The sequence below is a fragment of the Narcine bancroftii genome, chromosome 1 (genome assembly GCF_036971445.1).
Source record: "Narcine bancroftii isolate sNarBan1 chromosome 1, sNarBan1.hap1, whole genome shotgun sequence".
In the NCBI taxonomy this organism is placed as follows: domain Eukaryota; kingdom Metazoa; phylum Chordata; class Chondrichthyes; order Torpediniformes; family Narcinidae; genus Narcine; species Narcine bancroftii.
In genome coordinates this window covers 488,736,217-488,763,231 of record NC_091469.1, presented here as the reverse complement: position 1 = coordinate 488,763,231, position 27,015 = coordinate 488,736,217, and the positions used below count along the sequence as shown (strand labels likewise).

The following is a 27,015-nucleotide window of genomic DNA, read 5'->3' as shown; positions in this document are numbered from 1 at the left end:
ACCCTTTACCCTCACCCTCTTCCCCTCACCCTCACAATTGTCCCTCTTCCCCTCACCCTCACAATCGTCCCTCTTCCCCCACCCTCACAATCGTCCCTCTTCCCCCACCCTCACAATCGTCCCTCTTCCCCCACCCTCACAATCGTCCCTCTTCCCCCACCCTCACAATCATCCCTCTTCCCCCACCCTCACAATCGTCCCTCTTCCCCCACCCTCACAATCGTCAATCTTCTCCCACCCTCACATCCGTCCCCTCTTCCCCATGCCCACACCTGCCCCCCCATTCTCCTACCCTCACATTTGTCCCCTTTCCCCCTCGAGTCCCTTCTTCCCCCTCCCCCACACCCATCCCCTCTTCACACTTCCCCCACACACATCCCCTCTCCCCCCACCCTTTCACCTGTCCCTTCTTCCTCCAATCCTTCCCACCTACCATCACACCCGTACACTCTTCCTTCACACCCGTCCCCTCTTCCCCCCACCCGTCCCCGTTCTCTCACCTCACACCCGTCCCTTCTTCCCCCCACCCGTCCCCTCACCTCACACCCGTCCCTTCTTCCCCCAATTCTCACACCCGCCCCCTCACGTCCATTCTCACACCCATCCCCCCTTTCCCCCTCCCGCACACCGGTCCCCTCTTCCCCCTTCCTCTCCACATCCACCCCCCTTCACAATCTTCCACTCTACCCCCCCACCTCCACACCTGTGCCCTTGTTCCCCCATCCTGTCCCCTCATCTTCCCCGCCCCTCACCCGTCCCCTCTTCTTCCCCGCCCCTCACCCGTCCCCTCTTCTTTCCTGTCCCTCACCCGTCCCCTCTTCTTCCCCATCCTCACACCTATTCCCCTTTCCCCCACCCCGCCCCACACCCACACCTGTCTCCCCAACCCCATACCCATCCCCTCTTCCTCCCACCCCCACACCCTATTTCTCTACCTTCACCCGTCCCCTCCCCCACCCCGTCCTCTCTTCTTCCCCACCCTACTCCCATCCCCACTTTTTCCCCACCCTGAACCCTCATCCTCCCACCCCTGCCCCCCATCCCCTCCACCCCTGTCCACTCTTCCCCACACCCTCACATCATTCCCCTCCCCTTCCCACCCCATCTTCCCCTTCCTCCCACCTCCACACCCCCATACCCATCCCCTCTCCCACCCTCACACCCAACCCCCTCCCCTCCCCTCCATCCATCCCCCACACCCTCTTCCCTCTCCCCCCACCCATCCCCCTACCCTCTCCCCCTCCCCTCCCCTCCCCCACCCGTCCCGTCCCCTCCCCCACCCCCTATCCCCCACCCCCCCTCCCCCACCCCCACCCCCTATCCCCCACCCCCCCTCCCCCTCCCCCACCCCCTATCCCCCAGCCCCCCCTCCCCCACCCCCTATCCCCCACCCCCCCCTCCCCCACCCCCTATCCCCCACCCCCCCTCCCCCACCCCCCCTCCCCCACCCTCTATCCCCCACCCCCCCCTCCCCCCACCCCCCCTCCCCCCCCTCCCCCCACCCCCCCTCCCCCACCCTCTATCCCCCCACCCCCCCTCCCCCACCCCCCCCTCCCCCCACCCCCCCTCCCCCACCCCCTATCCCCCACCCCCCCCTCCCTCACCCCCCCCTCCCCCACCCCCTATCCCCCACCCCCCCCTCCCCCACCCCCCCCTCCCCCACCCCCCCCTCCCCCACCCCCCCCTCCCCCACCCCCCCCTCCCCCACCCCCCCCTCCCCCACCCTCTATCCCCCACCCCCCCCTCCCCCCCCCATTCTGATCCCCAGCCACGGTGATTACCTTCACCACCATCTTCCTCCACGTCCTTCCCTCGCCGACTCCAATGGCGCCGCCGCTGCACAACTCGGTCCCGAGTCCCCCCTCCTAGCAACCGCCTGCCTCCCGTCCTGGAGTGCGTCATTACGCATGCGCGAGGGGGTGAAGACGCCGATTGCGTCGCCGCGGCCGCCTCCCACGTGCTTCTGGGTAATGTAGTCCGAGGGTGTTAATAGCTTGAGGGGGGAACTGACCTCCTTGGTCTCCTTGACCTCAGTGGTTCTCAACCTTTTTGTTCCCACTCACATGTCACCTTAAGTAACCACAGAACACCTATGGTATCCTAGTTAGTTGGGGATTACTTAACATCAAGTCAATTCAAGTGAATTGTCAGAAGTAAAACAAGAACGTCTGCAGACACCGAGGTTGAAGTAAATGCAAACAAACAGTGTCCTTTATGGTGAAAAGACATAACCAACGTTTCAGGCTTCAGCTCTTCATCACGGTATGGAAAATTGTCGCCAGGCGTCCAAATAAAAAGGTAAGGGGGGGCGGGGAGAGAGGCACGGCTGCACAGGCAGGAGGTGATAGGTGGAGGAGGGAGGGAGAGGGAAGCAGGGAGCAGGGGGATGAGGGGTGGCCGGTTGAATGGAGGGACAAGGAGGTGGAGAGCTGACAGGGGGAAGGGAAGTGGGAAGGAGAGCAGGTTAGCAGAAACCAGAGAGGTCAATGCTAATGCCATCCAGCTGGAGAGTGTCCAGATGCAAAACCAGGTGTTGTTCCTCCAATTTATGGGTGGTCCTGGTGGGATAGTACAAGGCCATGGATAGACATGTGAGTGTGACACAGAACTGAAATGGTTGGCGGCTGGGAACTCTCTGTCACTGATGCAGATAGAGCAAAGGTGCTCAGCGAAGTTAATTATTTTCTGATTGTACAACCTGACAATCAGCATTCTCCAGTCCACAATGCAAAAACATGCTGTAGTGTGAATCCTAGTTCACTGCATTTACCGCTTCCTGCAGAATTTAGAGTCGGATGAAGACAGAACATGGGTTCAGAAAAAAAATATATATACAGTTATTTACAAATTTACAGATTTAAGCGGTCCTAGGGTCTGGAAATCCTGGTGGAGTGCCTTAGCACCGGGGGCGGGGGAGGGGGGGGGGCCTTGGACTCCTTGAGTCTCCTGGTCCCCTGGAGGGGGGAGAGGTGGGCTGGAACTCCGGCTCTACGGTGGAGGGGGATGCACTTTATTCCTGAACCGGATTCCCTGAGGCCCTGACTGGGGGTGGCGAGAATGAGCTCCATGACTCACAGGGATCGTGAGGCAATGGACCCTTTATTCCGGCGGGCGCCAGGTCCCTGATGGAGACAGTGTCCTCCCTGCCATCCGGGTATTCCACATTGGCATACGTGGGATTGATGTGTGCAGTGAACTGGTATTCACAGGTAGTGTGTTATAATGGCTGGCTCTGCCTCCCGGCTCTGCCCCATCTGCTCACATATAAACCCAGAACCCTTCTGAAGACCAGTTCATCGTGACTAACCATGTCCTTCTTTCCCAACTCAAGCAGTTGCTCCCTCATGTACCTCGAGCAGATTCCCGTGACTAGCTGCATCAGGGGATAGAGGGTCTATCAGAAGCAAACCTGGCTTTAGTAGCACTTTCATCATTTAGGGAATAAGCTAATAAAATTGTAGCTCTTTCGACTGGAAGGAGAACATACGCTTTTATTAGCTTGTAACTGAGGGTAGGGGCTTAAGGTGGTCTTCAGAAGAGTTCTGGGTTTAGGCGGGAAATCAGGGTTATATTTGGGCAGATGGGGACAGAGCTGGGAGGTGGGCCAGCATCTGTACATCATCACTGCACACACAGACGCACAATCAGACATAACACACATACAGACAAAAAATACATTGGCAGGTCAAGTATTTCATCTATACCAGTGGTTCTCAACCTTTTTCTTTCCACTCACATCCCACTTTAAGTAATCCCTTGCCATTGGTGCTCTGTGATTAGTAAAGGATTGCATAAAGTGGGATGTGGGTGGAAAGAAAAAGGTTGAAAACCACTGTTTGAATCGTCCCTCATTGACCTGTTGTGTGCACGGTTTCATAACTCCAAAGGAAATGGGCTATTGACGATTTTTCTCAAGCAAAATATTTCAGTAACATTTGTGTCTAGATCAGTGATTCTCAACCTTCCCTTCCCACTTACATCCCACCGTAAGTAATCCCTTACTAATCACAGAGCACTGATGGCACAGGGATCTCTTAAAGTGGGATATGAATGGGGATAAAAAGGTTGAAAACCACTGGTCTATACAAATAAATAAATAAATATTGTTTCATGAATATGAGATTCTTGGATGGTTAGTGTGAGCAGTTCCTTTGGTGGTTCAGTATTCTCACTGCCCGTGGGAAGAAACTGTTCCTCAGCCGAGTGGTGTTGCCCCAATAGGAGCAGCTGGAAGATGCTGGGTGCGGGATGGAAGGAGTCCTCAATAATTTTGTGTGCCCTCCTTAGACATCAATCTCGGTGGGGGGGGTGGGGGGGGGGGGAGAGAGACCCCAGTGATCCTCTCTGCCATTCTTGTGGTCCTGTGGATTGGCCTCCGATCCATTTCTCCGTGGCACCGTGTCCCACATTGTGATGCAAGTGGTTCATGATAGAGCTCCTACGGAAAGTTGACATGATGGTGGCCGGTGGCCTTACCCGCTTCAGTCTTCTCAGCAAGTGCAGTCACTGTTGTTCCTTCCTGACAAGTGAGAAGATGTTGAGTTTACACAATAGATCACTAGTTAAGTGAACTCCAAGGAACTCGGCGCTCTCCACTACAGAAGTTGTTGAAGTGTAGTGGAGGGTGGTTGTTCCTGGTCCTCATCTCCTTCGTCTTGTCCACATTGATACTCAGGATGTTACTTTCACACCGTTTCATGAAATTTTCCACCTCTTCTCTGTTGTGTGACTCGTCGTTGTTGCCGACGAGTCCAATGACTGTGTATCATCTGCAAACTAGATGACAGTATTGGAACCGGATCTGGCGATGCAGTAATGTGAATAGGAGTGGGCTGAACGCACAGCCCTGAGGTTCGTCAGTGTTCAACGTGACAGTGCTTGATATTCTACTACTGTCCCAGACAGACTGTTAAGAAGATCAGGATCCAGTTACAGAGTCCCAGTGAGGATAGTTTCTCCACCAGGCTCGGAGGAATGATTGTGTTTGAATTTACACATATATAAACTTACAGTTCTATAGCAAGTCATTTTGGCACATATCCAAATTACAACCAATTAACCAACATCTATTGTACGTTTTGAACGGTGGGAGGAAACTAGAGCACCGGGGAAAATCCACGCAGATACTGGGAAAACATGCAAACTCCTCACAGACAGTGCGGGATTTTAATCCCATTCCTGATCACTGAAGCTGTTAAAGCTGTTGCACTAACCGCCATGCCAACCGTGCCACCCTCTACACCAACTATGCCAAGCTGAAATCAATGTACAGCAGCTTGGAGTATAAGGCATTGTTCTCCAAGTGGGCCAGGACGGAGTGAAGCGACAAGGCTATAGGATCATCTGTGGAACAGACGAATTGAAATGGATCTAGCTTCTCTGGGAGATGTGCTTTGGTGCATTCCATCATCAGATGCTCGAAGCATTCCATCACTGTGAAGGTCAGTTCCACAGGGCAGTAGTCATTGAGACGTGTTATTGTCGCCTTCTTGGGTCCAGGGATGATGGTGGCTGTCTTGAACCCTGCGGGAATGATGGAGATTGGGAGATGTGCGTGAAGACCTCTGTTATTTGGTCTGCACAGTCCTTCAGTACCTAGCCCAGGTATGTTGTCTGGTCCCACCGCCTTGTGTGGGTTCACCTTGGATAAGGTTCTCCTCACCTCAACTGTGGCAATGCAGGTGTAGCGGACCGCTACAAAGAAACACACACATAGAGTGTGGCAGATTAACCTCACTCCTTTATTAGGGCTGGAAAGGCTGCTTTTATACTGCTCAAGTTCCCGCCGTTTTTGCTGATTGACTGAGTCAGCCGTATGAATAACAGTAGCGGGTGGGAACGTTCGAGCATATGAAGGCCCTTCTTCCCCAGCCCGTTTCTGCTCAGTTAGCTGGGCAGCTTGACCCACACCATTTTAGGGCTGTTGGTCTGATGCTGCCCCAGCTTCTACGCCCGCCGGTTGCTTTAGCGATCTCTGTCCGTGTCTGCTGCTGCGCGATGTGCCAGCCCAATCTCTGCAATTGCGGGCCGCCACACAGGGTCCAGTTCATCAAGAGGACACGGATCTTTCTTTGGCGTCATCTTGTCCTTCTCATCAACCGTGTTCAGTCTGCCCGGAAGTGAGAGGTTATTGGCTTTAGTTCGCAAGGTTGACTTATGATCTGTAATAGTCTTGATGCCACCTGCTCCTCATGTCGCCGCCATCACACAGCTCTCCATAGATCTTCTGTGCATACCCTCGCTTTGCCTTCTGGACTGCATGGGGAAGTTCAGCTGATCTTAGTGCCATCCTATCCTCTGTCCTGACAGCAGCATCATGAGCTCTGAGAAGGCCCCGGACCTCTGCATGGTTCCATTTAGCCCTGGTTGTGAAGCATTTGATCTCGAAGTCATCCTCAATGCACTTGCTGATGTAGCCAGTCCCTGAGTTCGTGTACTCCTCTAAGTTTACATGACCATTGTAGGTGGCTGCTTCCCTGAAACTGCTCCAGTCCATGGTCTCAAAGCACTCCACGCCATCCGATCTCTCCTATGCCCTGCTACAAAACTGACCCCACATGAATGCATGTTTTCCTTCCCCAGGAGGTCAGTGACCGGAACCATTCTGCCACCCTGGCTCTCATCTCTGGGACCCGTCCTGCTGAGGAAAGACGCCAGAGGTCATAAGACTGACCCGTTGGTGGAAGAGGTGCAGCTCCTGCACGCTAACCCACAATACGCTTACGTCCAGTACCCTGATGGCCATGAGGACACAGTCCCTGTCTGGGACCTGGCACGGGCTGGAGACACCCACCCACCCCCGTCCCTGACCACAACATACACACATATTGTCCCCTACAGGGTGCTGGCTAGCAATGCCCCACCCCCTCCCGGGCACCCATACCACATGCCCAGGACCCTCGCCCAGCTGAGCTGACCCCACAGACAAACAAACCCCACCCCCTATGTTGCCAGCCTTGCCCCTCCCACCTTAAGATACCCGACCAGCAACAGAGCCAACCAGTACTCCCCCAGCACAGGTCACAGAGGCAGAAGAAGTCACCTGACTGGCTGAACATCTAGGACTGGGTTTTGTCTTTTTAAAGAGGGGGTGAATGTGGTGATATATATATATATATATATATATATATAATATGTACTGGTCTGTGTTAAAGTGGCTGGCCCGCCCACTGATGACTCAACCCCCTGTAACCCCTCCCCCTGTGACCTGGCCATAAAGGTCGACCTCCCTCCCCCCTTCCATTTATTCGAGCACATGGAGTCGGGCCAGCCGAAATCTAATGTGTATTAAAGCCTATCGTTCTTCACTCAGTCTTTGGAGCCATTAATAGTGCCAGATCATGCTCTTCAAGCACAAATGGTCCGCTTGATGAGAAATATCCATATAACCATATAACAGTTTCTTACATGGAAACAGGCCATCTCGGCCCTACGTCCTCTGCCGGTTCACTCAAACAACTCCTCTAGCTCCCCCCATCTATTCTCTGCCCATAACCCTCTAACCTCCTCTTATCCATGTATATATCTAGCCTCCCCTTACCCTCAACTTGTGTCCTCTTGTTTCAACCTCCCCTGCTCTCAGGGGGAAGAATCTACTTGCATCTAGTCTATCTATTCCCTTCATAATTTTAAACACCTCTATCAAATCCCCTCTCAACTGTCTACATTCCAATGAATAAAGTCCTAACCTCTTCAATCTTTCTCTGTACTCTAGGTATTTTAAGCCAGACACCTTCTGCACCCTCTCCACCTTAACTATATCCTTCCTATAATTTGGAGACCAGAACTGAACACAATACTCCAAACCTGGCCTCACCATCGCCTTAAACAGTCGCAGTATCACTTCCCAGCTCCTAGACTCTATGCTATGATTTATGAAGGCTAACTTACCAAATGCCTTCTTAACCTGTCAACATGGGAATCCACCTTCAAGGAATGCTGCACAATAACTCCAAGATCTCTTTGTTCTTGTGCATTCCCCAATGTCCTCCCCTTTACTACATATGTCCTATTTTGATTATTTTTACCGAAATGAAGCACCTCACACTTCTCGACATTAAATTCCATCTGACATCTTTCAGCCCAATTCTCCAGACAAACCAAATCCCTCTGTAATCCCTGAAAACCTTCCTCACTATCCACCACTTCCCCTATTTTTGTATCATCTGTGTATTGTTACAGAGTTCTGTATTGTGTATTGGCCTATGTGTTGTGTGGTTTTATGTTAAAAAGTGACAGTTTGCTTGAGAGAGCCAAGGTGAAGGTGGACTGCTGAGAGAGTGGGAGACGGACTGAGCATGTGCAGAAAATGAAAAGAATTTCTGGACTTGGACTTGGACTTGGAGGCCCAGATCATGAGTCATGGTCTGGAGGACAGTTTAGAATGTTGGGATTTCAATAAGGATGAACATTCCGAAGGCAGCCAGAAGGATTGGGACCAAGCCAGTAGTTCCTCTCTCTGCAAGCAACACAAGAAGACAACTTTGAATTTTGTGCTCTCTCTCTCAAAGATCTTTTGGCTTCAGTTTACCAAACAAACTGAATTTTGTTTATGATCTTTGCTTCGGTTGAGATTGAAGTTTTGTGTGTTTTGTGTCTAAGTTTTTCTGTGGGCTGGTTGGAAATATAACTTCAACTTTAATTACATAAGTTATATTTATGCTGGGGAATTTATTAATTCCACACTGTTATAGAAATTTGCATAGTAACCAGTGGGCATTGTTATAAAAGGGGGGATTTTGAATTAAAGTTTGAAGGTGAAGTTTTTGTTAATAAAGTAATTTTTCATCTTTACCCCTGTGTGATCTTGCTGGTTTGATCTTGTAACAGTATTTACTTACCCAGTTAACCACCCCATTATCCAAATCATTAATATAAATTATGAATAACAGGGGACCTAGCACCGATCCTTGAGGTACACCGCTTGTCACAGGCTTCCATCCTGACAGATAGTTGTCCACCATGATCCTCTGCTGTCTCTCCTCCAGCCACCTCTGAACCCATCTTACTATTTCTTTATTAATCCCTAGTGACTGAACCTTCCTTACTAACCTTTCATGTGGAACCTTATCAAAAGCTTTGCTAAAATCCAGATAGACTACATCAACTGCCCTACCTTCATTCACCTTTCTTGTCACTTCTTCGAAAAATTCAACAAGGTTCATCAAACATGACTTCCCCTTCACAAACCCATGCTGGGTGCTCCTGATCAATCCCTGCTTATCTAGATAATTATACACACCATCTCTAAGAATACCCTCCATAATTTCCCTATCCCCAAAGTCAAGCTTACAGGCCTATAAAGTACTTGGCCGACACCTCGTGCCTTTTTTTAAACAACAGAACTACATTAGCAACCCTCTAATCCCGCGGCACCACACCCTCCTCCAGTGATCGTTGAAAAATCACTGACAGAGCCTCCACTATTTGCTCCCTGACCTCCCTTAATGTCCTGGGGAAAATCCCATCAGGACCAGGAGACTTATCCACTTTAACTGACCCTAGAAGCTCCAAAACCCTCTCTTTACTAATCCCTATCTTTTCCATAACTAAGCCATTTGCCTCACTTATCTCACATAGTCCAATGTCCTTTTTCTTTGTAAACACAGATGAGAAAAACATTGTTTAATATCTCTCCCATCTGATAGGGTTCCTTGCACAGTTCACTGCTCTCATTTTCCGGCAGTCCTATTCTATCCTTAACCCTCCTTTTACTATTACATATCTGTAAAAACCCTTAGAATTCACATTTACCTTATCAGCTATTGACACCTCATACCTTCTTTTTGCCTTTCTAATTTCCTTCTTCAGATTTTTTCTGCAAACTATGTAATAATCATACATCTTATCCACTTTTTGCTTCTTTAATTTAGTAAATGCCTCCCTCTTATCCCGAACCAACTTCCTTATTTTTACAGAAAACCACGGTTCCCTTAGGCTTTTGGCCTTGCCTTTCGATCTGACTCAAGATCCTGTATCTCAATATCTCTTTAAATAACCTTCAAATCTCCTCTACATCCTTTCCAAAAAAAAGATCAGCCCATATAATTTTCTGCAAATCCCTTCTCATTTCTTCAAATCTAGCCTTCCCCCACTCGACAGCCTTCAACCTCGGACCTGACCTATCCCTTTCCATATTTCTTCTTCTCTTTGGCTTGGCTTCGCGGACGAAGATTTATGGAGGGGTAATGTCCACGTCAGCTGCAGGCTCGTTTGTAGCTGACAAGTCCAATGCGGGTTTGGCATAAAAATAAACTAAAAAAGGTGACTCAACCATGGATAACAAGGGAAATTAGAGACAGCATTGGGTCCAAAGAGAGAACATATCAATTGGCCAAAAAAAGTACCGCAACCGAAGACTGGGAGCAGTTCAAGATGCACCAAAGGAGGACAAAGGGATTAATCAAGAGAGCAAAAATAAATTACGAAAGTAAGTTTGCGGCAAATATAAAAACCGACTGCAAAAGCTTTTATAAATATGTCAAGGGGAAAAGATTGGTGAAATCCAGAGTAGGTCCCTTGCAGTCGGAATCAGGGGAATATATAATGGGGAATAAGGAAATGGCAGACCAATTAAATTCTTACTTTAGTTCTGTTTTTACAAGAGAGGATACAAATAACCTCCCAAGGATGTTGGGAAACATAGAGACTAATGCAAGGGAGGAACTGAAAGAAATCAGTATCTCTAAGGACATGGTCTTGGGGAAATTGATGGGATTGAAGGAAGATAAATCCCAAGGGCCTGATAATCTACATCCTAGGGTACTCAAGGAAGTGGCCATTCAGATAGTAGATGCTTTAAGAGTTATTTTCCAGAACTCGATAGACTCAGGATCAGTACCCATGGATTGGAGGGTAGCTAATGTTACCCCACTATTTAAAAAGTGGGGTAGAGAAAAAGCGGGGAATTATCGGCCATTGAGCCTTACATCAGTAGCGGGCAAAATGATGGAATCCTTTATTAAGGATGTAATAGCAGAGCATATGACTAGCAGAGAAGGGATCGGATGGAGTCAACATGGATTTACAAAAGGTAAATCGTGCTTGACAAATCTATTGGAATTCTTTGAGATGGTGACAGGTAAAATAGATGGGGGAGAGCCAGTGGATGTGGTGTACCTGAACTTCCAAAAGGCCTTCGATAAGGTCCAGCATAAACGACTGGCTTCCAAAATCAAGGCTCATGGGATTGGGGGCAAAGTATTGATGTGGATTGAGAACTGGCTGGCAGGTAGAAGACAGAGAGTTGGGATAAATGGCTCGTTTTCTGAGTGGCAGGCGGTGACCAGTGGGGTACCACAGGGATCTGTACTGGGACCCCAGCTGTTCACAATTTACATTAATGATCTGGATGAGGAGATTGGATGTAATATCTCCAAATTTGCAGATGACACTAAGCTAGGAGGGGTTGTGTGCACGGAAGAGGGGGTCAGGGAGCTCCAGTGTGATTTGGCTAAATTGGAGGACTGGGCAGATCCATGGCAAATGCACTACTATGTGGATAAATGTGAGGTTATCCACTTTGGCAATACAAACCGGAGGGCAGATTACTATTTGAATGGCAATAGATTAAGAGATGGGGAAGTGCAGAGAGACCTAGGGGTACTTGTACACCAGTCTCTGAAGGCGAGCATGCAGGTACAGCAGGCGGTTAAAAAGGCAAATGGTATGTTGGACTTCATATCACGAGGGTTTGAGTCTAGGAACAAGGATACCTTACTGCAGCTGTACAGGGCCTTGGTGAGACCCCACCTGGAGTATTGTGTGCAGTTTAGGTCACCTTATCTAAGGATGTTCTTGCAATGGAGGGAGTGCAGAGGCGATTCACCAGGCTGATACCTGGAATGTCAGGAATGACTTATGAGGAAAGATTGCGCAAATTGGGATTGTACTCGCTGGAGTTTAGAAGATTGAGAGGGGATCTCATAGAGACGTATAAAATTCTGGCAGGACTGGACAGAATGGATACAGATGGGATGTTTCCAAGAATGGGAAAATCCAGAACCCGGGGCCATGGTTTGAGGATAATAGGCAAACCATTTAGGACCGAGATGAGGAGGAATTTCTTGACCCAGAGGGTGGTGAATCAGTGGAATTCATTGCCACAGAGGGCAGTAGAGGCAGGTTCATTAAATCTATTTAAGAGGGAATTAGATCTATTTCTTCAGTATAAGGGTATTAAAGGTTACGGAGAGAAGGCGGGGACGGGGTACTGAACTTTAAGATCAGCCATGATCTCCTTGAATGGTGGAGCAGGCTCGAAGGGTCGAATGACCTACTCCTGCTCCTATCTTCTATGTTTTTATGTTTTTTTTTAACTTTCTGCCTCTCAGCCTCTCTACAATTGTTACTATGGCCGCTATTTATTACCTGCTACTGTTCCACCAGATTGTGTGAAAAAGCCTTTTTTCTTTGCCTAAAGACTCTGTTGTTGCTCTCCTCCCTGACATGAACCCTTGTCCCCAACCTTACTAGTTTAAAGACCTAGCAAACACCCCTGCCAGGAGACTGGTACCTCTGGAATTTAGATGTAACCCATCCTTACAGTATAGGACCCATCTCCCCCAGAAACAGTCCCAGTGGTCCAAAAACTTGAAACCCTGTCTTTTACTCCACCCCTTCAGCCATACATTCCACCTCCACCTGACTCTATTTTTCCCCTCACTATCACAGGAAGTAATCCAGTGATTACACCCTTAGTGGTCCTTCTGAGCTCCCTGCCTAACTCTTTATATTCATTTTGCAGGACCACTTCTTCCTACCTACCAATGTCGTTGGTACCGACGTGAACCACGACCTCTGGCTCTTTCCCTTCCCCCTTCAGGATGTTCTGGACTTGTGTAGCTACATCCCAGATCCTGGCACCAGGGAGGCAAACCACCATCCGGTTTTCTTTATCTCGTCCACAAAATCCTGTCTGTCCATCTCACCAGCGAGTCCCCTGTAACTATCACCCTATTCTTCCTATTACTTCCTATCTGGGCTTCAGAGGCTGAGCCTACACCTCTGCCTACCTTAGCCAGACTATCCCCTTCCTCAGTACTCAAGGAGGAGTAACGATTTCTGAGGATTTCAGGCTCAGATGCTCTCTCTGGAGCCCGATCTTTCTCTTTCATCCTCCTAACAGTAACCCACTGCCCTTCCTCCCATGGGCCAGGTGTTACCACCTGACTATAACTCCCTGACCAAAGTGAGGTCATCGAGCTGCAGCTCAAGGTTCCTGACACGGTCTCTTAGACACTGCAGCTCAGCACACTTAGTGCACACGTGGACATCCGTGAGGCTAGAAGACTCCATGACTTCCCACGTGACAAAGGGAGCAGAAAACTGCCCTCATATTCATCCTTCCTCCTTCCCGCTGTACCTTACCAGAGTAAATATAAAAAGATATATATTAAACTAAATGTGACCATCTTACCTCAATTTAGAGGTAAAACAAAAGACTGAGAACAAATCTGAAAGTTGCTCTGTAACCCAGAGTGTTACAGTGCAACTTGCTGCAAAATTGGCGAACGCAGAACATTGCGTTGATGGACTAAAGGAGCATAATGCTGGCAATTTGGTGAAACTGCCTTCAGTGAACAACATTTTGGAAAAGGACTTGAAAATATTGGATAATCGCGTGAACACTGAACAGTACACTTGAAAACAAAACTGGATTTCAAAAGGATGAGAACGAATCCAATGAATCTTCATTTTCAAAAGTGACCAAGGGAAGGTGATTGACAAGAAAATTGTCGATAGAATTTGCAAAGACAGAAAGCTGAAGAAAAGAATACAGTTAATGAGGAAAGAGATTCAGCCTTACCAAGATGCCAAAGGTTGGAGGAGGAGAATCACCTTTTGAAAGAGAACAAGTTATTGGTTAATAACACAGGACAGCTGACTTTAGAAAACAATCAAGACTATAATTGGAAGGCTTAATGATGCAGAAAGAGAAGTTGCATCAAGCAACATAACAAACAGGATGAGAAAGTAGAAATACTGTGGCAGATGTTGTTTGTGGTCATACGCCACCCTATTGAAGAGTTAGGAAAAACGAGACCACACCTGAAGTTGTCAGCCAGTGAAGAGTAGAAGCATTGATTGGCGTGCTGTCAGGCTTGATATAGACACACAACATGTGACCTGGCGTCATGACATCCAAAGTGCTAATGACATCGTGACATAGCTACGTTGAGTAGGCCAGGGCTTCTCAGTAGACTTGTGGGTTCTGAAAGAATATTGAATCACTATGCCTCCTGGCTGTAATAGCAAGTTGCCATTTGTCAGTAGATATCAGAGGGTTCGTTTTTACATTCTACTTGGAAGTGACACTTCCTTGGAAGTGTCCTTCTTTGGTTGGAGGTAGGGAATTTTTTTTGGAGAAAACTGTCAGGGTGAAACTCCCACAGGAGCCGCTGTGATTTTTGTTGGGTAATATTAAAAGGATCAGACCCAAACTGGGGTTAACCATGTATCAAATTGAATTTTTACAAGTTGCTTTAGCTGTTTCTAGGAAGTGCGTAGCTATTACTTCTTATGTTCTTATGTTCAGCAAAAGCCTTTGAATGTTCAAGTACAACCTGATCTATTGACTACGTTCTAGATTAGTGAAGCATGAGCTATCAAGTTTCCAGATGACACAATAGTCGTTGGCCTCATCAGCAACAAGGATGTCGGACTACAGAGAAGAGGTGTAAAATCTCATGAAATGGTACAAAAGTAACAACCTGAGTCTCAATGTGGACAAGACAAAGGTCTTCAGGAGGACCAGGAACGACCACCCTCCACTACACTTATATAACCATATAACAATTACAGCCTGGAAACAGACCATCTCAGCCCTTCTAGTCCGCACTGAACCAAGTCCTCTCCTCTAGTCCCACCTACCTGCACCCTGCCCATAACCCTCCATTCCCCTTCCATCCATATACCTATCAAACTTTTCCTTAAATGACAAAATTGACCCTGCTGCCACTACTTCTTCTGGAAGCTCATTCCACACAGCCTCCACTCTCTGAGTGAAGAAGTTCCCCCTCATGTTCCTTCTAAACTTTCGTCCCTTAACTCTTAACTCATGACCTCTTGTTTCAATCTCTCCTACTCTCAATGGAAAAAGCCTATCCACATCAACTCTATGTATCCCCCTCATAATCTTAAATACCTCTATCAAATCCCTCCCCCCCCCCAACCTTCTACACTCCAAGGAATAAAGAACTAATCTGGTCAATCTTTCTGTTATCTAGATGCTGAAACCCAGGTAACATTTTCGTAAGTCTTCTCTGCTCTCTCTCTACCTTGTTAATATCCTTTCTATAATTCGGTGACCAGAACTGCATACAGTATTCCAAATTTGGCCTCATCAATGCCTTCAACAGTCTCAGCATCACTTCCCAACTCCTATATTCTATGCTTTGATTTATAAAGACCAGCATACTCAAAGCCTTCTTCACCACCCTATCCACATGAGGTTCTACCTTCAGGGAATGATGAACCATTATAACTAGATCTTTCTGTTCCATTGCGCTCCTCAATGCCCTCCCATTTACTATGTATGCCCTGTTTTTCAGCCCACTCTTCTAAGCAGTCCAAATCCTTCTGCAATCTTTTAAACCCCTCTTCACTATCCACAATTCCACCTATTTTAGTATCATCTGCATATTCACTAATCCAATTTACCACCCCCCCCCCAACATCATCCAGATTATTACTGTAAATGACAAACAGCAAGGGACCCAATATAGAACCCTGAGGCACTCCACTTGTTACCAGCCTCCAGCCTGACAAAGAGTTATCCACTACAACTCTCTGGGCATCTCCATCCAGCCACTGTTGAACCCATTTGACTATCTCAAAGTTAATACCTTCCATGTGGAACTTTATCGAAGGCCTTACTGAAGTCCATATAAACAACATCCACTGCTCTACCCTCAACAACATTCCTAGTCACCTCTTCCAAAAATTCAACAAGGTTGGTCAAACATGACCTTTCACACACAAACCTGTGGTGAGTGTTACTCGTGATCTATCATGGACACTCAACATCTCCTCACTAGTCAGGAAGGCACAACAGCAACTACACTTCCTGAGAAGACTGAGGTGGGCAAGTCTACCGGCATCCATTATGTAAACCTTCACAGAAGCTCTATCGAGAGCGTCCTGGCCGGCTGCATCCCATTGTGGTACAGTTGCTGCAGAGAAATGGATCGGATGTCAATCATCAGGACCAGAAGAGTGGCAGAGTGGATCACTGGAGTCTCTCTCCCCCACCCCCCCAACCCCCTCCATTGATGTGATCTACCAGGATCGTTGTCTGAAGAGGAACCTCTTCCATCCCACACACACATCTTTCAGCTGTTCGCATCGGGAAAGAGATACAGGAGGTTCAGAGCCAGCGCCAGCAGGCTGAGGAACAGCTTCTTCCCACGGGCAGTGAGAATGCTGAACGACCAAAGGAACTGCTCACACTCACCCTCTGAATACTATTTATTAAACAATATTTATTTTGTTTTTATATATGTATTACATATATATCATTGGTATACATGTTATGTCTGGTTGTGTGTCGCCATATTTTTGCACCGATGACCAGAGAACGCTGTTTCATCAGATTCTACTTGTGCAATCTGATGATAATAAACTTGATTTGATGATTTCCCTTTTATCTGCCCTGTCAGCCTTCTCTAAATGTGCAGAAACAACATCTTTAACCGTCGGCTCCAACATTTTTCCTACCACTGAAATCAGGCTAACTGGTCCCTGTTTAGAAATCGCCAAAGACCTTGCTGACAGAAGATCACCATTGGGAACTAAACATCCAAGGATACATATCGCACCGAAAAGACTGGCAGGCGGGGAGGATGTTAGTAAATAATTAAATCAGATCCTTTGCAAGAAGGGACATGAGATCAGAGGGTGTAGAATCCTTGTGGGTAGAGTTGAGAAACTGCAAGGGTAAAAAGACCCTGATGGGAGTAACATACAGGCCTCCAAAGAACACCCAGTTTAAATGACAACAGGAGTTAGAGAAGGCATGTAAGAAAGACAGTGGTCATGGGTGGAGTTCAAAATGCAGCTAGACTGGCAAAAAGAGGTGAGCTCTGGATACCAAGAGAAGAAATTTGTGGAATGCTTACAAGATGGTTTTTAGAGCAGGTGTGTTTGAGCCCACCCAGGCAAAATAAATTCTAGACTTGGTGTTGTGTAATGAACCGGATTTGATTGGTTCAGCAACGGCAGGTCCTGGTTGACAAATTTACTGGAGTTCTTTGAGAATATAACAAGTGTGGTAGATAGAGGGGAGCAGAGGGACATGGTTGACATGGATATCCAGAAGGCGTTGATGAGGTGCCGCATAAAAGACTTATAAAGAAGATAAGGATGTATAGAGTTGGGGTGATATATTAGCACGGAGAGAGGGTTGGTTAACCAATGAAAAGCAGAGAGTTGGGAAACAGGGGTGTTTTTCTGGTCAGTGCAGGGGTCAGTGCACGATGTGCAGTGTCGTGTATCTAAGTTTGTCAATGACACTACATTGAGTGGAAAAGCAAATTGTGCAGAGGATACGGAGAGTCTGGAGAGAGATATCGATAGGCTAAGTGAGTGGGCAAGAGTCTGGCAGATGGAGTACAATCTTGACAAATGTGAAGTTATCCACTTTGGAAGGAAAAATAGATCAGAATAATATTTAAATAGCAAGTGATTGCAGTGCGCTACCATGCAGAAGGACTTGGGAATGCTTGTGCATGAATCTCAAAAGGTTGGTTTGGAGGTGCAGCAGGTGATCAAGAAGGCAAATGCAATTTGAGCTTCATTGCTGGAGGGTTGGAATTTAGGAGCAGGGAGGTTCTGCTACAAATGTACATGGCACTGATGAGGCCGCATCTGGAGAACTGCGTGTAGTTCTTACTTGAGGAAGGATGCACTGGCTTTGGAGGTGGTGCAGAGGAGGTTCACCAGGTTGATTTCAGGGATGAGGGGATGAGCCTATGAGGAGTTGAGTCATCTGGGACTGTAAATGCTAGAATTTAGAAGAACGTGAGTGGGGTTGCTTCAGGTGGTCTGTGACTGGGAAGGGAAGGTTGAGAATCACTGCTCTAAACCCAATTGTTACTGAAATATTTTACTTGAGAAAAATTGTTATTGGCCCATTTCCTTTGGAGTTATGAAACCGCGCACATAACGAGTCAATAGGTATGATTAATACAATGGTTTTCAAACTGTTTCTTTCCACCCACAGACCACCTGAAGCAATCCCTTACTAATCACAGAGCACCTATGGCATGGGATTATGTAAGGTGGAATGTGAGTGGAAAGAGACGGTTTGAAAACCACTGACTTAGAGCACAGACTGTCCAGGATGTGGAACTATGATGTTGTGGCCATTACAGTGTTCAAATTCAAGTTCAGGTTTATTATTATCATTCAATTACGAAGTATAACTGGATGAAACAGCGTTCTTTGCACCTTGGTGTAAAAACATGCAAACACATCTATAGACATAGCACACATATTTACAAGCAGTTTACCCTGCACACCCAGTACAAATATAAAAATAAATAAATATTGCTAAGTAATAGTAGATTCTCGGAGGGATTGTTATTCTGGTGTCTCACTGCCCGTGGGAAGAAGCAGTTCCTCAGCCTAGCTCTGATACTTCTGCATCTCTCTCCTGACAGGAGTAGCTAAAAGATGCTGTGTGGGGAGGAAGGGGTCCTTAACACTTTTGTCAGCCCTCCCCACCCCCCACCATTTTATTTAAGCGCCCTCCTGCTTTTCGCTCATACCTTGACAAAGGGCTCAGGCCCGAAACACTGTTCACGTGTCTTTGATGATGCGTGACCTGCTGGGCTTCTCCAGCATTTTTGTGTATTGAAATACGAAGGAGATTATGGGATATCTATCAACTGTCTTGCAGGGTTTTGGTTTGATATGGACATTATGTCCAGTACAGACATGTGTTGAAGGGCATTTCCTAAGCTGTGCTGTTCTATATTCTATGTAATGGTCCCTTTTGGAGAGATTATAATGCAATTTTCATTTTGGCTATGGACTATGTTAAGAGCCCAGAGGGCCCATAAACCCAGCAGCAATAGATACTCACCAAGACAAATAGTTACTTAAACAAAAATTGCTTTTAATTATCTTTAAACATGAAAACAGAATCACACTTTAACTTAACTTAACTAACCTAACTTAACCCCCTTCTAATTCTCAGTGCACGTGTATGTAATGTGTGTGTGAGTTCAGAAAAGTTCTTTGGTTCACAGTCCAATCTCACTTCTCATTCCTCCAAGTTCACTGGTTGCAGGTGATTCTTATACTGTGACCAGAATTTAACATTTATAAAGTTCACCAGGCTTTGGTGCTTGAAAGGTAAATGGTTATTGCTCAGGAAGGTTCTTGTCAGTTTTCAGAGAGAGATTGGTTGTTCCAGGATATCTACAACTGATTCCTTTTTAATCTGCCACTCCAGTGCCTTGCTGATTAAACTTTCTCCTTCAAGGTTCTCCAGATGATAACTTTTTTCTTTCAGGTCACCACAGAGTTACTTTTTGTTTCCCTTATTCCAAGTGAAACGGCTTTGACCAGGCCGTCTTCCAAACGGGGCTTTCCACAAGCTTGCCAGCTTGTCCTGTTCCAGTCCCAGCTACTGTTACCGGCTGTAACATTGTAGAAGTGAACTCTGTCTCTCCCTCCCTCTCTCTCTCTCTCTCTGAGAGTAAGGCTGTTTTACTCTTTCTGCTTGCAAAACCACATGACCCTCTTAGAACAACTCCAGACAATCTGCAGCTCCAACAAGATTTTTCATCTGTTGCCTTCCATTAGTGAAGTCTCTTGGGCACTCTCCAAAGATCTTGCAAAAGCTGTGGAGCTGATATGTTTAGCATTAGCAGAGCTCCAGTATTTCAAATAAAATCTGTTTTAAAATGTTTGTATGTAACCTACTCTAACAAACCTTTCCCAATTTATCTCCCAAAAACATATTTATATACTCTGTCACAAGTACAAGGCAAGAACTTGATTGATTGAAGGTAATGGGGAGAAGGCTGGGCAATGGGGCTGAGTATGGAAATGGATCAGTTCATGATTGAATGGTGGGGCAGACTCATAGAACATAGAACACTACAGCATAGTACAGGCCATTCAGCCTCAATGTTGTGCCGACCCATATATTCCTTCCAAAAATTAAAATACTAAATTCTATCTGCCTTGTAACCCTCTATTTTTCTTTCATCCATGTGCCTGTCTAAGAGTTTCGTTCATAATATTTCAGCCTCCACCACCATCCCTGGGAAAGCATTCCAGGCACCTACAACTCTCTGCGTTTATAATAAAAAAAAAACTTATCCCTGATGTTTTCCCTAAAATTCCCTTCCTTCACTTTGTTCCCACGTTCTCTGGTGTTTGCTATTCCCACCCTGGGAAAAAGGTGCTGCCTGTCCACCACGTCTATGCCTCTCAGAATCCTGTCAACCTCTATTAAGTCTCCTCTCATCCTTTTTCGCTCCAAAGAGAAAAGTCCCAGCTCTGCTAACCTTACTTCATAAGACATGTTTTGCAATCCAGGCAACATCCTGGTAAATCTCTTCTGTGCCCTCTCCAAAGCTTCCACATCCTTCCTATAATAAGGTGACCAGAATTGAACACATTATACTAAATGTGGTCTCACCAGAGATTTGTAGAATTGCAATGTGATCTCTTAACTCTTGAACTCAATCCCCCAATTAATGAAGCCCAACATCTCATAGGCTTTCTTAACCTAACAACCTGCGCAGCGACCTTGAGAGGTGTATGGATTTGGACCCCAAGTTTCCTCTGTTTATCCACACTTTTAAGTAACTGACTATTAACCATGTACTCAGTCTTCTGGTTTGTCCTTCCAAAATGCATCACCTCACACTTATCCAGATTGAACTCCATCTGCCACTTTTCCGCCCAACTCTGCATCCTACTGTGGTGCGCTGTTAGACGGAACCAGACATGTGCAAGGTAAAGAATATACAACAGGCTTTAATCCACAAAGATTTCCACAGGGCCAGGCTGGCTGTTGCTGCAGTAACCCTGAGTGAGGCTTCAGAGGCCGGTGCAGGCTTATATCCCGGAGGGTGATTGACACCCGACCAGGTGGGGCTTGATCCATTCAGGTCGACTGATTGACAGCTGGGCAGGTGTTGTCCTGTCCCCCTTACACTCCTGCAGGTACAGAGGCTGCCCCCTGCAGTAGGCCGGTGGTACACTCCTGCAGGTACAGAGACTGCCCCCTGCAGTAGGCCGGCGGAACACTCCTGCAGGTACAGAGGCTGCCCCCTGCAGTAGGCCGGCGGTACACTCCTGCAGGTACAGAGGCTGCACCCTGCAGTAGGCCGGCGGAACACTCCTGCAGGTACAGAGGCTGCCCCCTGCAGTAGGCCGGCGGTACACTCCTGCAGGTACAGAGGCTGCCCCCTGCAGTAGGCCAACGGTACACTCCTGCAGGTACAGAGGCTGCACCCTGCAGTAGGCCGGCAGTACACTCCTGCAGGTACAGAGGCTGCACCCTGCAGTAGGCCAACGGTACACTCCTGCAGGTACAGAGGCTGCACCCTGCAGTAGGCCGGCGGTACACTCCTGCAGGTACAGAGGCTGCCCCCTGCAGTAGGCCGGCGGTACACTCCTGCAGGTACAGAGGCTGCCCCCTGCAGTAGGCCGGCGGTACACTCCTGCAGGTACAGAGGCTGCCCCCTGCAGTAGGCCGGCGGTACACTCCTGCAGGTACTGAGGATGCCCCCTGCAGTAGGCCGACGGTACACTCCTGCAGGTACAGAGGCTGCACCCTGCAGTAGGCCGGCGGTACACTCCTGCAGGTACAGAGGCTGCACCCTGCAGTAAGCCGGCGGTACACTCCTGCAGATACAGAGGCTGCCCCCTGTAGTAGGCTAGTGGTGTACCGCCACACCTGTCTATATCCTTTTGTAACCTTCAACAACCTTCAGCTCCATCCACAACTCCTTCAACTTTCGTTTCATCCTCTTGATGGGCTGAATAGCCTATTTCTGCTTCTATGTCTTATAATATGCCGATGCTGGCAACGGTGATGCAAATTCTGGTGAAAGGTGGCCAATGAATGAGACATTTTCAGATACCAGGAATGATTTTAAATCAGAATCAACTTATTCCTTTTACAATAAATAATAATTTCTAAAATATTCGGTTTAACAAAGGAATTAAGACAATAAAAGATTGCTTTCAAGGGTCAACTTTAACGATATTTGAACAATTGAAAAATAAATATGAAATACAAAATAATACAAATATTTTCTTATTATCAGTTAAAAGTTTATTTAAGCGATAATTTGGGTCCAGTTTTGATATTACATGAACAAAGTCATTTGGAACAATTAATCACAGATATAAATATTAAACATTTATTTCAATTATGTATACAATTTTGCAAAAAGGAATGTATAAATGAGGAGTTCATAAGTCAAGACAAAGCTGGGAGAATGATTTAAAAATAAATATTCAAGAGAAAATTTGGTTAGAAGTTTGTCAGGACAGTATGACTAACACACTTAATGTCTGGGATAAAACGGTACATTCTAATTTTTTACATCAATTATATCTTCCGCCACAGAAATTAAATGGATTAAATTCTAATTTTTCAGATAAACATTTTATTTTAGATGTAATAAAGAAATAAGTACATTTTTACACTCTGTGGAAATGTTCAAAACTAAAACCCTTTTGGATGGAATTGGGTTTATTTTTGGAAAGAGTTACAAAAGTTAAGTTTCCTGAAGATCCACATTTTTTTTTTACTTGGAAATATTTTTGAAACAGAATTGAAATTGAAATTAAATAAATATCAAAAAGAATTTGTTAAAATAGCCCTAGCTGTAGCTAGAAAGTGTGAGGCAGTATCTTGGAAATCAGATGCGTAGATGGCCAGACGGAAATTGGGAGTTGTAACATAATTTATGTAACATATTTGAAGTTTTTCAGAAGATGTGGAAACCATATTTTCAAACTGTAGGAATTATGTTGTAATCAACCTGAATCTTCCAACTCCTAAAATTAAGATTTTATATGATCGTTTTAATAGTCTTCTATTTAAATAATATCCAGATACCCTCTTCTTTCTTTCTTTTCTAAGGGGCTGATTTATTTGGAGGGGAGGGTGTTTAAATCTTTTTAATCACTATTGTTTTGAACAAGGCAATTTATGTATAAGTTTTAATGCAAATTAAGTAAAATTTTCCAACAAACACATGAGAGGCAATGATGTACTTCGCTTCCATTAACTCTGAGATCTGTCCGTGACCGTCGTAAACTTGGGCCTTTTGCTCTTGACTTGCCCGTAGGTTTAATCGAGAGCTGTCTGATTCATAGTTGATCAAATGAGAGATGTCTTTGTTGAGGAGGTTTTTTTTTTAAAGTACGGAGAGATCGTCCTGATGAATGATGGATTAAAATGATGTCTTCCATCCACTAGGATAAGGATCCACCTACAGTTGGGGAAAAAAAGTTTCCATTTTAGAAGAATTTACAAGAGGAAAAGGTCAGAAAATGCTTGTAAGATTTTAATCAATTGTGAATGGATCACTTCAACACTGCTTAGCCTTACCAATCAACATACAAAATAGAAAAGATTTGATGTGTAATTTAATTTTCTTTTTCATGAAGGATTCATTACCAATAGAAGATATAATCTGCATTATAATTGTATCATAAATAGCTTGTAAAAATTGTTTCCACTATTTTTTAGTTCGATAGCATTCTAATAATATTTCCTATTTAATCTCTTAATTAATGAGAAGATTGGGGAAAAAAAAATCAATCGTATAGGATGTAGATTTCCTTGCTTTGCAGATCTGTACCTGTTAATGGGAATTACTGAGTCATTCTTTTATAAAGTTGATTGCTGCGGACTTGACTTGCCACTATTGGCATGGCCCAGTTCCCAGCATCCTTGGCTGAGTCAGGGAGTTATGGTTTCAAGGTTCACATAAAATATTGGAATAGTGCAGGTTGGTAACAACATCTCCTCCTCGCTGACCATCAACATAGCCTCACCTCAAGGATACGTGCTTAGCCCACTGCTCTACACTCTCTCTACACCCATGACGGTGTGGCCGGGCACAATTGAAATGCCGTCCGCAAATTTGCCGATGACGCCACGGTCGTTGGCAGAATCTCAGACGGCAATGAGAAAGCATATAGGAGGGAGATCGATCAGCTGGTTGAGGGGGAGGGGGTCACACCACCAACCTTGCACTCAACATTAGCAAAACTATGTGGGTGGCACAGTTAGCGCAAAGCCTTTACAGCCCCAGCGATCGGGACCGAGGTATGGAATCCAGAGCTGTCTGTAAGGAGTTCGTACGTTCTCCCCGTGACTGCATGGATTTCCCCCGGGGGCTCAGGTTTCCTCCTACTGTTCAAAACATATTGGAGGTGTAGGTCAATTGGGTGTAAATTGGGTGGCACTGACTTGTGGGCCGATCGGGCCTGTTACCGTGCTGTATGTCTAAATTAAAAAAAAAAAAAAAATTTAAATTTAAGGAACTGATTGTGGTCTTCAGGAAGGGGAAACCTGGAGAACACAAACCAATCCTTATCAAGGGGTCAGCAGTGGAGAGGTTAATAAAGTTCAAATTCCTGAGTGTCAACATCTCTGAAGACCTATCCTGGGGCCATCATGTCGATGGAATCATGAAGGCCTGACAACGGCAATATTACAAAAAGGAGCTTGAGGAGATTTGATATGTAGAACATTGCAGCACAGAACAGCCCTTCGACCCATGATGCCGTGCAACAAAAAACTAAACCCTCCCGACCTCATTAACCCCCATTCTTTCATCCATGTGCTGAAGAGAATCTTAAATGTCCCTATTGTTCCAGCCTCCACCACCACCCACGGCAAGGCATTCCAGGCACCCACGACACTTAGTGTAAAAAAATCAACCTACCCCAAATGGCTCCCCTAATCTTTCATTCATTTTGTTCAGATGTTCTCTGGTGTTTGCTACTCCCCCTCCCCTCCCCAAACCCCAGGCAAAGGATGCCGAATGTCTACCTTGACTTATGCCTCTCGTAATCTTGTTGACCTCCATTAAATCACCTCTCATCCTTCTGTTTCCTCTTTCTTTCAATCTTTTGCCAATTGTTACAAGCCCAGAGGACACCAAAACCCAGCAGCAATAGATATTCACCCAAGACAAATGGTTACTTAAACAAAAGTTAATTTTAATTATCTTTAAACATGAAAACAGTGTGTATGTAATGTGTGTGTCAGTTCAGAAAGCTTCCTTGGTTCACCGTCCAATCTCACTTCTCACTCCTCCAAGTTCACTGGTTGCAGACAATTCTTATACTGTGCGCAGAATTTAACATTTATAAAGTTCACCAGGCTTTGGTGCTTGAAAGGTAAATGGTTTCTGCTCAGGAAGGTTCTTGTCAGTTTTCAGAGAGAGATTTGTTGTACATTTACTTCCATCAGCCACTTCAGTGTCTTGCCAAAGAAACTTTCCCCCTCCGGGTTCTCCAGATGATAACCTCTTTCTTTCAGGTCACCACAGAGTTCCTTTTTGTTTCTCTTATTTCAAGTGAAACATTAGACAGCCAGTCCTCTCCTCTTGTATAAACCAAAGGGTCTTTGACCAGGCCGTCTTCCAAATGGGACTTTCCACAAGCTTGCCAGCTTGTCCTGTTCCAGTCCCAGCTGCTATCTGCTGGCTGTAACACTGTACAAGTGATCTCTGAGAGAAAGCCTGTTTGATGCTCTCTCTGCTTGCAAAACCACATGACCCTCTTAGAACAACAAGTTCTCTTCCAGACAATCTGCGATTCCAACAAGATGTTTCATCTGTTGCCTTTTGTAAACCGCAATCCATTGTGAAGTCTCTTGAGCACTTTTCAAAGCTTTTGCAAAGGCTGTGCAGCTGATATGTCTAGCATGGGGAAAAGCTCCAGTATTTTAAATAAGATCTGTTTTAAAGTGTTTGTATGTAATCTACTCGAACAAACCTGCCCCAATTTATCTCCCAAACACATATCTATTAACAGTAGAAAACCTTATCTTTATCTACTCTGCCTAGACCTCTCATTATTTGGAACACCTCAATCTCACCTCTCCTCAACCTTTTCCACTTAAGAGAACCTTGTTGATACTTTTATTTGGTGGTATTTCAGCAGGTGTCTGTTCAATGCATTGAGCTCATCAACCAGTTACCTTATAGTTATGACTCAGGCCAGTGAAATGTGATTTGCTTTTTGCAGATCTGGCTTTGTGGGCGAATGGTTGTAGAACAACGTTGGTCTGCTTCAGTTGGTCTCTGCCATTGTTACTGGTTTGTATGAATTAATCTGCTTCAGCGGTTTGGGATTGAGAAGGGGTAAAATGTTATCATGAGCTTTTCATCCCCTCCTTAGATGGGCATGTTGACATTGTTAATCTTTCTTTGCTGCAGTCAGATGTTACCACCTGCTTCAAAAGGGCATCAATCATCCCAGTATCCTAGAAGAGCAGAGTGAGCTACCTCAACGACTATCGCCCATGAATATCTACTGAGATTAAATGCTTTGAGAGGTTGGTCATGGAATTAGCACGGACCTCAGCAAAGAACTGAACCCACTGCAGTTCACCTGTCATCACAATCGCTCCACAGCAGATGCAATATCACTGGCTCTCCACTCAGCTCCGGATCACCTCAAGAACAGCAACTCATACATATGACTGCTCTTCATCAACCACAGACTTCAACACCATTATTCCCTCAGTGTTGGTCAACAAGCTCCAAAACCCGGGCCTCTGCACCTCCCCCCCCCCCCCCCCCCCCCACCGGCCTCGCAACTAGATCCTTGACTTGCTCATCGGAAGACCATAGTCAGTACAAATCAGAAACAACCTCTTTTCATTACTGACTGTCAACACAGGCGCACCCCAAGGATGTGTGCATTTTGTAGGTGACCGAATTGTAGAACAAGCTTTCTTCTGTTGCAGTTTGTCTCTGCTGTTCTTAAAGGTTTGTTTAAATTCATCTACTTCAGCAG

General features: G+C 46.1%; 1 protein-coding gene and 1 long non-coding RNA gene across 8 annotated transcripts in view; one reads left to right on the top strand and one right to left on the bottom strand.

Annotated features, from left to right (window-relative positions):
• Positions 1 to 1,886, bottom strand: part of adck5 (aarF domain containing kinase 5) — a 123,915-nt gene extending 122,029 nt beyond the window's left edge. For 6 of the 7 annotated variants that reach the window (XM_069915093.1, XM_069915097.1, XM_069915096.1 and 3 more), the window contains exon 1: positions 1,782 to 1,886. In XM_069915093.1, coding sequence (XP_069771194.1) covers positions 1,782 to 1,793 — 12 coding nt within the window. In that variant the 5' untranslated portion in view covers positions 1,794 to 1,886. The remainder of the gene's footprint in view (positions 1 to 1,781) is intronic. The other variant, XM_069915100.1, reaches the window with a different exon arrangement.
• Positions 1,887 to 1,977: 91 nt separating this feature from the next.
• Positions 1,978 to 26,724, top strand: LOC138753904 (uncharacterized). The gene is made up of 4 exons (XR_011351504.1): positions 1,978 to 2,298; positions 23,456 to 23,521; positions 26,242 to 26,312; positions 26,433 to 26,724. It is a non-coding gene; the product is annotated as an uncharacterized lncRNA (long non-coding RNA).
• The last annotated feature ends 291 nt before the right edge of the window (positions 26,725 to 27,015 follow it).